The sequence below is a fragment of the Meriones unguiculatus genome, chromosome 15, assembly GCF_030254825.1.
Source record: "Meriones unguiculatus strain TT.TT164.6M chromosome 15, Bangor_MerUng_6.1, whole genome shotgun sequence".
Taxonomy (NCBI): Eukaryota; Metazoa; Chordata; class Mammalia; order Rodentia; family Muridae; genus Meriones; species Meriones unguiculatus.
In genome coordinates, this window is record NC_083362.1 from 42,874,610 (window position 1) to 42,889,783 (window position 15,174).

Here is a 15,174-nt window from a genome sequence, read left to right on the forward strand (position 1 = left end):
CGCATGACATCTAAGCCACCACTTCATTCTGCCAGGCTATCTTCCACACACCCCAGATAATGCTCTATTTCCATCACTGTCTTTCTGTCTAAGCATCTTTCTTGCCTGAACTACCCTGCTTCCTAACTTGTTTGTCTGCTTGTAATCCTTCTGTCTTATTGCCTATGTAAATCCTTTAACAAATTTTATTATGAAGAAATTACATTAAGTAACGTAAAACTGTAGCATGCGCTTTAGCGAAAAAGAAGAGAAACCAGTTTACAGTTCCATTTAAAACATCCTATCAAATACGATTCACGTATTACACAACTCGCCCTGTGTAAAGTTCCTATCTGTGGATTTCAGTGCATTCGGCTCCTCTAGACAGTGCTGCACAACCATCTCTGAAATCTAACATTTCAATCACCAGAGGATCACTCTCCAATTCTCTACTCCTCTAGTCCCTAATAAGCATGGGCTTACTCTGTCTCCATCATTTGCCTATTCTGAACATTTCATGTAAATTACATAATCCCATAATGTGATTTTCTGGGACTGGCTTCTTTCACTTACGATGTTCTCAAGGTCCATCCAAGTTGTAGCATCTGCACGGTAATTCTTCTCCTCACATCCCCATCAGCAATGTGTAAGGTTTCTAGTTTTCCCACATCTTTGTTAGCACTTCCTACTATCTGTCTCTTTTATTATGGCTATCCTAGTATCATTTTCAGGTGTGGTATCTCATTTTGATTTGCCTTTTTCCAATGACTAATGATGTTTAGCATCTTTCCTGAATCTACTCTTGTCCTGAAAGAACATATTCTCTTCAAAGCAGAGTCATAGTGGTCCTTTTTTAAAAAAAATAAATCATATTTACCACATTTGCTAAAATTTTAATTCTGCAATTTCAATGTTGTCAAAGAGAATTTACAAAGGGAAGCATCACATGCTAATTATCAGAATATAATCAGTGTAATTAATAAAGATAAGAGGATATATACAACATGTGATGGGGAATTAATACTCCTAGGATATATCTACAAGTACAGAAACTTGTGTGTTAAGATGCTTGTGGAAGGACATTAATTTCTTGTAACTGTCAGTAAAGGTAAGTGTACCATGAAGAAGCACATGGGGTTTCCAGGATGCTGGCAATTTTCTCCTTCTTCCCTGAAGTTTTAGTTCTTTAGTTCACTTTGTAATAACTGTAAATGTATGCGTCTAATTATTTTAAACATGATAGTTAATAAAAAATCAAATTATATAATTTCTTACCCAAAGCATATATGTTTCACATCCCTCTCAAATAAATATTCAGCCCTTCCCAGATCTCATATATAGGTCATAGCTACTTTCCAATTTTCATTATATTTTTCTCAAGACATAGTGGTCCTGAGTCCACCAAACATTTTCTTGCATCAGAGACTTCCCCAAACAATAATGTTCAAGCTTCTCAAATATCATCTCCTCTCTGTGGCCTTTCCTGACCACTTCATCTCAACAAGCCACGTTCCTACCACTTACTCCTGCCTCCTTCAGTATCTTACTTATTTATTTCTTGTAAATTTTAATATTACTGAAACACCTACTGGTGACTATCTTCCCGATAAGAATATGTGTTTCATGAGTTAGAGACTTACTGTCTTGTTCTACTCTGGATATTTTTTTCTTTATTTCACATATGAGTGCTCTCTTTGCATGTACATCTGCATGACAGAAGAGGGCACCAGATCTTATTATAGATGGTTGTGAGCCACCATGTGGTTGCCGGGAATTGAACTCAGGACCTCTGGAAGAGCAGACAGTGCTCTTAACCTCTGGACCATCGCTCCAGCCCTCTACTATGAACATTTAACACCTGGAATAATCCCTGACTCATGGTAGATAGCCGTAAGTATTTTGTAGATGAACAATAACCACATATAAGTAATTATTGTACATGTTGAAACAAATCTGGGTTCATTATTTAACAATTCCTGTAACGTATATAAGAATCAAATAAGATTTTGTTTGTAAATTACTTACAGATTGGGATATCTGGCTGTTATGCCAGAAACTCCTGACATTGTCCAGGCCAACAGTGAATTTGGACCCTGAACATATTACTTCCATTCTCCCCACCATTCTGCAATCCCTCCATATTGCTATGCATCTCTACATAAGCAAAAAAAAAAAAAAAAGCAAACAGATCTCTTCTCTTGCTCACCATAGTGTAAGATTTTATTTATCTTCCCATTCTCAGTAACTTCATTTCCAGTGCAAACCTTTCTTCTACTGTTTCTGAACACCTGTATAATCTATGTAACCTGCCCTATGCCATCTGATTCTTCTCATTCTGTGAAAAGCAGTGTTCAACTCTTCTGTTCCTTGTATTTGTAATGTATACTTGCTCTTAAAGGAAGGGGCATACACATGAGTATCCCAGTAAGTCAGACATAGTACTGAACAGAATAAGCTTTTCATTTCCCCTACTTGATTCAAGCACTGTGCACATAATTCAAAGTCTAGAGCTGAACTGCATAGCTTTAACTTTTTTCTTCCAGCACCTACCTTGCTTATAGCTTCCAGCATTACCGGGAAGAAAAAGAACAGGAATTCCTGTCAAAGGCAGAATTTTGTGTTCTTCAGCATACGACCCTTCCCCATAAAGATATAACTCATATGCTGGATAGCGTTTTGTCAGTTTCTTTGGAAGTTCTATTTTCTACAAAAAAATAAATAAAAAGGTCCATTTTAATCTCTTTTATTAATACAACTCAGATTCAATGCAGATGTAAGTTAAAGAACTCTGAAATGTTACAATATAAAAATATTACCAGTGGTGTAGACCATACTCAATGCACAAAACAAATTCTACTTATCATCTTTCATATGGCAGATTACTCTTAAATTATGTGGATCTTGAATGGTATAACCTTCATGAAAGGATAAAACACATATAGTTGAAATTCTAACAAATGCCAATCAGTCAAAATAATCCATGCCGATGGCTATATGTCACTGTTATATGTCAGAAAGTTTCACATACTAATTAGAAATGCATTTAATTTAGAATCAGTTATCAATTATACTTTAAAATAAGGATAAGAGCTTTCTATGATCAAATCAATTCTTTTTGTCATTTTAAACTATTCTGAAAACATCTCCTTTTACTCAGGCCCACATAAATACTCTAGCTGCTACAACTTCAGACACAGCATGTTACGGTTGTGTGTGCATGCATGCTCATTCATTTGTGTGTGTGTGTGAGATGTGTGTACACACGTGTTCACGTGTGTGCATGGGCATATGCAGATGCAAGTGTGTGCGTGTGGAAGCCAGAGGTCAACAACACTGGGGATCTTCCTCAATTATTCTCCAAGATCTCCTCCTGAACCTGGAGACCACACATTCAGCTAGATTGCTTGGCCCGCCTCTGCCTGCTCAGCACTGGGATTGCCGGCAGACTACAATGCCCAGCTTCTCACCTGTCTGTTGGGGATCAACTCAGCGACTGCCTCCTGAGTTCATGGCAATCCTTTCATCTACTAAGCCATTTCCACAGCCCTAGGAAGTTGACTTCAGGTTTTAACTACAATGCTTTAACAAAATAATCTGAACCTTACAACAAAGTCTCGGTTAAGATATGCATATTCTCACCATAACCACTCCACCGAGCAGGTAACATGGATTGTCCGAAAGCCTTAAGCTACTTTACAAATCCTGTTGTCATATACAAAATTCTTTTCAATGTAACATATGCAAGTTATTGATGGCACCCCAAAGGGTAGGCATTTATTAAAGATGGAGCAAAGATGGGAGAGGAAGAAACAAGAATGGTGAGAAATGTAGGCAAATGGCAGAACTACATCTTCAGGCAGAGTAGAAGTTAGACTGAGTGTCAAGAAGACAGCAGGAAAGGCAACTGAAGAGACTGACGAGGTGTGAGCACAGTGGGATGCTGGGAAAAAAAGAAGCATAAAGAAACACAGCTGCAGGGCTCCAGCATAAATTACTTTACACGGACAGTTTGAAATAAGCAGACTCTCACCCACAAAAGACCTACAGTGAAGACTGGTGACCTTTACATTAAATATTCCCTCCATGATGCTGACCCTGCAACCTGTATGTCTGTACTGCACCTCAGTACAGGCTGGTCTCATCCCTCCCGAAAGACAAGCCTTCTAACAACCCCTCAACTGCTAGAGAATGCCACCTTAAGGAAACAAAGGCTCTGTTTTATAACATATAATTTATATTTAGATATACTATATAGATCTCTTTCAATATAGTTGTATCTTTCACTTTTAAATGAAAACTACAAAGTTTGATGTCCATGACTTAATCAAAAAGAAAAGAAAAACATCAAAAGAAATGCAGACATTTTAAAGTTCTCAGTAGGAGCTCTCAGCCCTTGACTGAGGCTTCTCCTAAGAGTAGTTTTAAGGATTCCTGCTGGATTAAAACAGGAAAGAAACACCTAGACATAATTTAACCTTTCAGATAGGCTTTCTTCTTGTCATAATCTCTCTGCTATCATCCAGTCCATACTGCTATCAAATACGTTGCTAAAACACACACCTCTTGTGTGTCCATACTATACAGAAATTTAAAAATTTAGAGAGGGGAGTTTTAAAATTTTGATTCCAATATCTATCTTGTTATTATAACTTCCACAGCCATGTTCCAAAATTTAAGTTTAATATATTAAAACTTTTTTCAATTTTGAAGGAACAGGCATTGAAAAGAATGCATCTTACCCATGGTTCTTCGGCTATCCAGTTCCCACACCCCAGATGACAACCAATGTTAATCAACTTAAGTGTGCTGCCAAATAATCTGGATATATACAGGTAAATATGTTTATAGATTATTTTCTCCCTTTTACATCAATAGTATTATGTTACAAATGCTGATCAGGTAATATGTCCTAGTGCCTGCCTTCCTTCATACATGCTAACCAAATGAACTGCATGTCCAAATTCACCTCTCCTGCTTCCCTGATTCATTCTTTTTTTTTTTTTTTTCAATTTTTTTTGTGTTTTGCCTGCATGGTGCCATGAAGCCAGAAGAGGGTGTCTGGTTGGAACTAGAGTTAAGTCCGGTTGCAAGCCACTTGTGGGTGCTGGGAACTGAACCTAGGTTCTAGGCAAGAGCAGCAATTGCTCTTAACGTCTCTTCAGCCCCTCAATTTACATCTTTTCAAAAGCCTTTGGAAACCCAAAGACAATACACAAGTCTATTCTTTCTTCTCTGAAGAGTCTTGTACACAGTCTCTTGCTACATTATAACTGATTTTTATATTCTTGTCTCTCTTGTTAAACTATATACATTAAAATATTTACATTAAAGAGGGTTTTTAATCACTAATTCCCTCTCATGCCAAATGTATCTAGTCATTCAATAAATGACTGTCTAAATAAGCATCAATATGCTTTATTATAAAATACAATTTATATTTTCAACATCAACTTCCTCTTTCAGAGGGCAATCATTAGGTCACACACATGAACAGAGCCAAATGAGCACATGAGAGAAAAGAACTCTTCTCAGATTCTACAATTTGCCTAAAATTATGTGCAACTGAACAACAGTTTAGCCTGATTGGCATTATAAAGGCAGGAAGCTGTAAATGATGGGGTAGACTTAAGATCTAACTGTAAAATATTCAGTTAACTCCAAATAAGAGCATCCTGGAAACTACAGAAAAGGGATGAACAGAGATAATAAAAGTTTTTTTTTAACTCAAAAGCCCATTTTGCAAAGAATTTCAAATTCCTCTCTCACTTTAAAAAAAAAAAGAAATGACACTTATCATTTTCTGCTGACTACCTAGGAAAGGCACAAATAAGCAACTAAAAAATAAAAAAAAGTAAGAGAAGGACCTTAAGAAAGATGAAAATGAAATGAATAGGAGATGCCACCTGTTGGATATCAACCTGCGAACACTTAGAAAGGTGCAGAAGTAATAATTTAAAAGGCAATATATAAACTATCTTTAGAACAGGTTTACTCATATGAAAACCATTTGGCTCTTAACTCAATGAACCCAATTATCTCAAAAATCTCACTATTTATTCAAAAAGGCCCATTTCTATAGGTAGGCCTTAATTCTTTTTGTAAAATAATATAATTCATTCAAAGTAAAAGAACTAATAATAGGGTCTGCCAAAATGTGTAGTAAAACTTACTGATATTATGACTGTACATTCAAATTAATAAGTGCCAAATTCCAAAAAGGCAATCTGAACCAAAAATAACCAAATACTCATTACTCAACAAGAAAGCCCAACAGCTCTTTTGTGTTGGTAACACTAATTTTCTCTTTCTAGTCAATGTCACAAGGCAGGAGACACATCTGTGAAGTCCATAAGCTTTGTTCCGAACATGAAGGAAGGTGATTTCTATTACTGCAAATATTAAAACAGATTCAAAAACTGTGAGAAATCTAAAAATAGAAAGGTAGCTATTGTTTCAAAATGATTTTATTATAACCAAAGCCTTCCTTTAATACTAAAGCAATCTACTTCAATCTTACTGAGTTTTCAAAATATTAAACCACAGGCAATGAAAGAGAATTATAATGAACTCTATTTCCAGTTTGTTTGTTTTTTTTTTTTAAAAAAAACTACAGTTCATATATTTAACTATTAAGATTCTAATGTTCATAAACCAACATCACATCAGTTTATTGGCTTAGGAATTAACCTAACTTGTTAAAAATCTCCAATGGTGTCTGAAATCCAATGCTCCCATTCCCTCATAATCAGTACGCAAAATTAAGGTAAGAATTCTTTTACTAGAAAATATCCACGGGCTATTTAAAGCTCAGTTTTTAAATGTAATTAAGAGGCACATCAAATAGTCCCTCTGTAAGGATCTGTATACAGAGGCAATACTGATTTTCATCCTTCATCCTACAGAAAAACCTGCTGAGACCTTAAAAGTATACCAAGAATGCCCTGTATAAAAACATACTGTGCATATTTTATAGGAGTTGTTACAATAGAGATTCCAAAATTAAGAGATCCATTTAGAAATCGCAAGAAAAACATCGCCGGAGAGAGAAATTTCTTCCGACAGCTGTGTAATTTGTCATCAGCTCTTTCTACAGCTGGTCATGAATGAAATTTTACATTCTACCACGCAGAACAAATGAAGCAATTAATTGAAAGCGTTCAAATTGGAACGGAGGAGGAGAGGGGCAGTGAGGGAGGGGGAGATCCTGTTAAAGCCAGTGAGGGGAAAACACACACACACACACACACACACACACCACGAACCGGAATGAGCTCGCAGCTGACTATAATAGCCTAACAGAGTGTGCAGGTCACTGTTGAGAGGCGAGCGACACCCACGGACTCCGAACCGACGGAACAGGTGGGTCCGCAACCCTCTCCGCGGGAGGGAACGGAATAGTTCTCAGTTTAATTATTCATCAGGCCAGCCTTTCACTTCACCGAGAGGCAAAGCCTCGCAGCCTCCCCTAAAATCAGCCTCGGCAACTCTGCCGCTTTCCAGAAGGAGCGACAACCTGACGCGCCCACCCCTGGGCGGGAAGAGAACTCCTCTCCCCGCAGGCAGAGGACGGTCCGAGGAGGACAGGGACTGGGGAGAGGGACCCGCGGCGGGCTCTCGGGGGACGGGAGAGGCAGTGCCCAGCGGGTCAGAAGTCCGAGTGCGGGCTCGGGGAGCGAGGAGCCGCGGAGGTCCCGCCCGGAACCGGGCGGGAGCGGGCTCCGACCCGGGAGCGATCCGGCCGAGCCCGGGAGGAGCCCCGGAGGCGCAGGTGAGGGAGGGCCGTACCTGGTACTCCGGGTACTCGAACATGTAGCTCATGTTGCACTTGTTCTCCTCGAAGCCGAAGAAGACGTCCCACAGCCCCAGCGTCGCCAGCAGCACCATGAAGACATAGAAGGCCAGGTTCCAGAGGCTGACGGAGTGGAGGAACATGGTGCGGCGGAGCGCCTCCGCCGCCGGAGAAGCGCTGCACCCGGCCGGAGCGAGGGAAAGGCGCTCGAGCCCGGCCGTGCCCAGCGGAGCGGCGCGCGCCTGCGCGGAGCCCGCCGCCCCCCCCCCCCGCCCCGTCGGCCGCGCCTCAGCGCGCCTGCGCGCAGCCGGCCCGCGGCACCGCCCACGGAGGAGGGCGCCGGGGGCGTCTGCAGCCCGAGCGCGGCGGAGCGCCGGAGCAGACGGAGGGAGACGGCGGGGTGGGCTGGGCTGCAGGGCACGGAGAGAAACCGGGGGGAGCGAGGAAAGGGAAAAGGGAGGTGGAGGAAGGAAGGGAGCGGGGGATGGGAGCGCGGGATCCCAGAGGCTGGAGGGGGAAGGACTGGTGAGCCCCAGAGTCCGGAGGCTGTTAGTGATCCAGTGCTGACTGGTCCTGGGAGACGTCACATCGCGGACACCTTTCCCTGCAACAGTTTGACACCCCCTCCTATTCAATTTCGAACCGCCTTGGGCCTCCGCAATTTTGCTTCAAAACATCTTGGACCTGCTTGCTTGATTCCCCAGGAGTCAAATGGCCCCCACCCTCCTTCTTAGACCACCGACCTGAGCCCTGTAGGTAACGACACTCGAAGCACCGGCTCATTAAAACAGAACCCACAGCAGTCGGAGGAACTCCTGCTCTTGGTGGAAGCCTAACTCACAGGAAGGGTGGCCTCTAAAACAAACACTGTGGAAATGCCCCCCACATGATGTCCCCAGTCGATATCTGTAGGATCAGGTTGACACTGACTTGAGGTGCTCTCCCCATCCCCCATGTCTCTTGGGGACTGGTTCTGCGTTATCAAGCAATTTTTCTCAAGCTTCCAATCTTTCTCTCTTGTGACTTAATTCATTTTGAAGGATTTCAATTTGTCTTTACACAAAGGAGGGGATTTTTAAAAATCAGGTTAATACCGTGTAACAGCTTCAAATCGCTGGGATGTTATGAGGTGTCACTCCTTAAAAACTGACCAGACAGCACAGACAGGAGGGGAGGGGGGGCGTTGCTAACCTCAGAATTTTACTCAGAATGTTTTGTTTTGTTTTTTTGGCACTGACTGGGTTTTATTTTACTTAGACTAATTTTCTAGCATATATTTTGAGGAAATTTGGCTATGATACATGACAGCAAAGAATTTTAAGACTGAGAAGAAGCTTATTATTTATCTTATACAAAGCCCTGCTATTCACATTAAGAAGCTATGATTCAAAGGTAAAGTGATAAGGTAGATTTTTTTTTTTTTTTTTTTTTTTTTACTGTACACAGAAACACTTGCCAGTCTAAGCAAATAAGACTAGCTAGAGAATATGGAATATTTGTGAAGAAAGAAAGGGACGGGGAAATGGACAGGTAAGCTGATTTGCTATATGGGGGTAGAATTGGAAGGGCCAGGGTAACAGATGAGGGAATTCTGGGTAATACTGACCATCAGGGTAATGGTAACTAATACGTATGTTTCCGAATGTGGTGTGTGCTTTGGTATATTAGTTACTTGTCCTATGTTGTCAATACCCTGGCACAAGCAGCTTAAGGAAGGACTTATTTTGGCTCACAGTGCTTATAGCGGATTCGTGGAAGCAGGTCAGTTTACAGCAGCAGACTGGAAGCAAAGAGAGATGAATGCTGGGGCTCAGTTCCCTCTTTCATTTTTAGCTGGTTTGGAAGTTTGTGTAGGGTTTTCTAGTTCAGTTAACTTAATCTAGGAACTCACTCCCAGACATGCCCAAAGATTTGTCTCCAAGGTGATTCTAAATCCCATCCAGGTGACAGAATTAACCTTCACAACTCTACCCCTTGTCAACTTGGCCCTCAATTTTACTGTTAAACAATTGCCTTCCACCTCGTGTTTCCATGGGATCATGGCCATCTCATAATGCAGATGCATTCAGTACAACTTCAAAAGTCCCCATAATCTTTGACAGTGTCTTTTTCTAAGACTAAGTCTTAACTGTGATCTCCTATAACAACAGAAAATTCATTACATAGTTTTAACATATGGTGGCACAGAGTGGACACTACTCTCATTCCAAAAGGGAGAAATAAGGAAAGGTCAGATCAAACCAGACCAAATCCCAGCAGAGTAAACAGACTATTAACTCCATGTCAGGCATCTAGAGCTCATGATGAAATCATCTGGGCTGTAAACGGCCTAGGTTGCCCTGCTCCCCCTGCTCTGCAAAATACAAAACCCTTCTTTCAAAGAAAGTTTTATTTCTTAATTTTGTGTATGAATGTTTTACCTGCATATATGCAAGTGCACCACAAATATGCAGGGGACATTGGATCCCCTGGAAGTGGGATTCCATTAGAGTTATAGTCAGTTTTAAACTGTCACAGAGGTGCTGGGTCTCTGGGAGAGTGAGTATTCTTAACCACTGAGTCACCTCTCAAGCTTCACAACCTCTCTCTTGAGTCAGCTCCACTCCATGCATGCATCCTCAGCAGAAGAGAATTCATTTTGCCTTTGCATTCTAGGTGCTGGGATTAAAGGTAGGTTCAACCATGCCTGATTAGTTAATATTATTTTTATGTTAGTCTCCACTTAAGTCCTTGGGACATGAGCAGAATGAAGCTAGATTCTTTGCCTGAATATAACATAAATGTCTTCTACCCTTGTTTCCAGCAGAGTTCCTGTCCTCCTTTGAAGCCTCAGGAGTCAGACTTCCATTTCTACATCCTTCTTGCCTGTGGAATTTAAGAATCTACCGAAACAGCCCATTACGTTCTTTCACCCATCATCAAAGAGCTTTTCTAACCCAAAGTTCAAACTCTTACACATTTCTCCCACAACTCTATTCCAAAGGCCTAAGAACCACATGGTCAGGTTTATGACAGCAACAACCCCACTCCTGGAACCGATTTTCTGTATAAGTTGTCTTGTTGCAGTGACAGAAATACCCGGACAAAGGCAGTTTTTAGACAGTTCCAAGGAATAATCTATTATGGCTCTTGGAAGTCAAAGCAACAGGAGCTTGAAGCAGCTAGTCATTGTTGCATCCACAGTGAGGAAGCAAAGAGAAACACGTGCCAGTGATCTGCCCACTTTCTCCTTCTTATTTGAGTTGCATGTTATGATAGTCTTCCCACTACAACTAACTGAGTCTAGAAAAGCCATCACAGAAATGCTCAGAGATTTCACTCTAAGGTAATTCTAAATTTCAACAAGTTTACAAGATTAACGATCTACTTGTAATTTTTTTTTCAACTTTGTTGATAAGAATAGAATATGCTAAATTTTCAGAATTATACCAACAGGACTAGATTACAAAAACTATCCGTTTTACATAAGTACAATGTTTAGAGACAAATATGCTAATGAGGATATATTATAGATTTTTGTGCCCACAGGAGGAGGACACTTGGGGCATGGCATGAAATTACCACTTTGTGTAGAGGATTATGGATAATGTGGGAAGGAATTTAAATTCTAGAGTAAATGGGAGAAATGCATTGAGTCTGCATGCTTAAGAATAACAAAGACTGAACATCTGATTTTTATTTCTCCTAGCATATCATGGGCAATATTATGATAAATAAACCATGGGTGATCATATACTCCCTCATCAATTTATTTATTGTTTCTTTTTTTAAATATTATTTTTATTTTAGATGTATGAGTACCTACATGTATGTATGTGCATGCCTTGTACCCACAGAGGCCAGAAGAAGGGCATTGGATGCCCTAGAACTAGAGCTTCAGATGTTTTATAAGCTGCCATATGGGTTCCGGTAACCATACCTAGGTCCTCTGTAAGATCAGCAAGAGCTCTTAACTTCTGAACCATCTCTGTAGTTCCTGTTCAGCATTTCTTATACTTAATGGACATGTGAAACATTTGAAATTTGGGGGTAAAAGTGGGTATTGTTTTAGTAGTCCTCAGAGGGAACCCAAGAGTCTTCTGTCTCACAAACACAGACTGCACTTTGAGGAGAAGGATGTTGCTTCTCAAAGGACTCCTTTGTATGCTTCCTAAGGACTGCTACATGAAGAAAAACTGAACATAAGGATGATCGAGCTTGCTTGTCGAGGGGCTTTTATACTTGTCGAGGGGCTTTTATAAATTCTGGCGGCCTACTTTCTTGATCATTCATAAGGAATAGACTATAAAGCCAGTTGAAGACAAGTATGGTATGACACATTTGTAATCCCAGTACTTTGGAGATTGAAACAGAATGATCACAAGTTTGAGGCCAGCCTGGACTACATAGGGAGACCATCTTGGAAGGGAAGAAAGGCAAAAGGATATAAGGAGGGCAAAAAGCCAGTTAATTCTGTATGTTTATAGTTTGTTGTTTTTTTTTGTTTTTTTTGTTTTTTTTTTTTTTTGAGATAGGGTCTCATGTAGCTCAATCTTGCCTCTTACCATTGACCCGAGTTAGCAAATCCAACAGAGACTTTCCAAACCTGCCTGGTCCTCCTCCTCTAAAATTTGCCCTCATTCCTTAAAGCCATTTTTCCATGGAGTTTTCTCCTGCTAATCTGGCTCTCCTTCTATACTGCGTAATTTCCCTTTTCTCCTATCCCCCAAGCGTGACTGCTTCCATGATTTTACCTCAGCCATCGTTCAGTCCTTCAGAGGCCAGGAATGGTCACCTCAGCATTCCAAAGCTGAGGTAGCAAAATGAGTGGCCGGTTAGCCCAGCATGCAACAGAATGTCTCAAAAGACTAAAAATTAAAAAGTCAAACTTTAGCACTTGTTGCTTTTGCAGAGGATGTGGGTTCTTATCTCAACACCCACACGGCAGTCGACAGCCATCTAGAACTTCATTTCCGAGATCCTACACCCTCTCCTGACCTCCGAGACACCAGACACACCCATACATGTAGGCAAAAACATTCATGCACATTAAACAAATCTAAAAAAAAAAAAAAAAATTAAATTTTTAAAAATGTGTAGTTCCTCAGAGCCTGGATTACAGTCAACGTTCTCTGGGTTACAAGAAACCCGGAGTAACTCAAGCATTAAAAGGTGATTTGTAGATAGATCTCGAGATTCCAAAAGTCGCAAGTCAGTACATATAACACAGCTTCTTAAATAGGGTGTGGTTGCTTCTCCCGGAGTCCTGCCATTAACTATGGGAGCGGTGAAAATTTTGCAACAATAAAAGGTTTCTGAACACGCAGCACTCGAAACTTAATTCAAAGTCAAGCTAACATCAACCCCAAGGTGTTTCTGGCAGTGCTTACTGCCGTGGCATCCCACAGCTTTGTTGCAGCCTTGATTTGAACACGGTGTGCTCATTTTCTGCCGTGCGCGCCTCACACCACGCCATGCTGCCTGGAGCACCACGCCATGCTGCCTGGAGCACCATGGCTCATTGTCTTCACTCTTCACCCAGGTTTTCTGTCCTTACAGAAACACAGTGGTTTAATTATGAAAGGCAGGAACTTCTAATACCTACCTACCATCACTTCTCAGCATTTAACTGTCGAATTCATATATCTCATTTTATTGTATTAGGATCTTTGATTTTTAAAATCGCTGTTTAAATTTCGACTTGACTTTGCTGAGAACTAATTAAATGTACTTTGGCTTGGGATTAGAGTTTTCAACAATTTCTGAGATGGCCCTACCCTTCTGTAAGACATATTTATATGAAGTGGCTTTCAATATAAACTCAAAGTATATGTCAGCTCCAAAAAACGTTGAAAATACTGTTATTACAGTTTAAAATATTTAACTTTTAAGTAAAAATAAACAAGCATATCTCTCTCGTGTATGCAAATTTGCTTATAAATTTTATAAATGATAAAATATAAAGATCATTTTAAAATCAATATTTGGTTTATTATCAGTAAACATTTGGTCTGAATGCCTATTTCTATCTACCTGTATACCTGCGTGGTGTGAAATTTTCTTGGGCATAAAGAGGTATGGCATGAAAAGAAGTCTAAGAAGTCTTATACTGCAGGATGCACACAGCACCCTCACTGCCATGCCTATCTTAAAACTGAACTTTTGGCCAGTTACCACTTACCACAAATTAAAACCTCTTCCTTGTCAATTGTCACCTACCAAGTTCACTTTTAAAGCTGTAACTAAATTCCAAAAGTAATACCAAAAACATATATAGATATAACGCTGTAAGTGTATGATTTTTGTGCTGGGCCACATTCATAGCTGTCCTCATGTGTGGCCCCCGAACATGAGTTAGACGCATTTGGCTAATCAGCCTTTTGAGTCAGTCCTCACTAGGAAAGACTTAATAAAGATTTGGAGTATGTAGGACTGAGAAGATACACTGGAGCTAGAACATGATAGACAAAGGAATTAGAGTTTTATCCAACAGATAGTAGAAACTAGTGAACATTTATAAATGGAGCCATTCAGAGTTACTAGACCTGCTTCAGAGTCCGTTGGGACTGGACAGCAGGAGTCTCCAGCAGAGCAGCAAGAAGTTGTAGACTTAATCCAAACAGAAGGGATGAGGAAAGGGGAGGGTTTTGAAAAAAAAATTAATTGCATTAATTAATCAATAAAAAATATTTCTTTGACACATGGGGTAAGTGTGTATCACAGCTACATGTGGAGGCCTAAGAACAACTTGCATTATTAAAGGACAACTTGAGTCAGTTCTCTCTTCCACCATGTGACTCCTTAGGGATCAAACTTAGGTAGCCAGGCTTGGTAGCAAACAACTTTGTCCCCTGAACCATCTTGATGGTCTAGAAAGAGAAGGTTCCGTTGTTCTGTAATGAAGAACAATATGTGGATAAATAATGAAAAACAGTTTGTTTAAATAATATGGAAAGATCTCTAAATTATATTTAGTGGAAAACAAGGTATAAGAGAATACATATAATTAAAAAGATACTGTTTTGGTCATATTCTGTGTAACAAAGAGAAACCCTGAAAGAATAAAATATTAGTAGGACAGAGGGAAGGGATGTGAAGACAAGAGTAGAAATAATAGTTATAGTTATTTTAATCTCTTTTTATGCTGAACCACAAAATACAGTAAGCCGTCAACAATAAAATAATTTTAAAGATTTTAGACCTATTTGTTTTATTTTCTATGAGTGGCTGTTTGCCTGCATGTGCACCACGTGCCTATCCGTTGCCTGTACATTCGGGAGAGGGTATCAGATCACCTGGTACTAGAGTTAGAGGTAGTTGTGAGCCACATGTGACGATAGGACCAACCCGGGGTCTCTGGTAGAGGATGGAACCATCTCTCCAGCCACAAAAATAGAATAACTTAAAAGCAATAATATAACTTAAAA

General features: G+C 40.2%; 1 protein-coding gene across 1 annotated transcript in view; it reads right to left on the reverse strand.

Moving 5' to 3' along the window:
• The window catches only part of Pgap1 (post-GPI attachment to proteins inositol deacylase 1), a 73,035-nt gene extending 65,022 nt beyond the window's left edge, over positions 1-8,013 (reverse strand). Inside the window, exons 1-2 of the mRNA XM_021655503.2 lie at positions 7,765-8,013; positions 2,530-2,683 (exon numbers count right to left, since the gene is read on the reverse strand). Coding sequence (XP_021511178.1) covers positions 2,530-2,683; positions 7,765-7,911 — 301 coding nt within the window. The 5' untranslated portion in view covers positions 7,912-8,013. The remainder of the gene's footprint in view (positions 1-2,529; positions 2,684-7,764) is intronic.
• Positions 8,014-15,174: the final 7,161 nt, after the last annotated feature.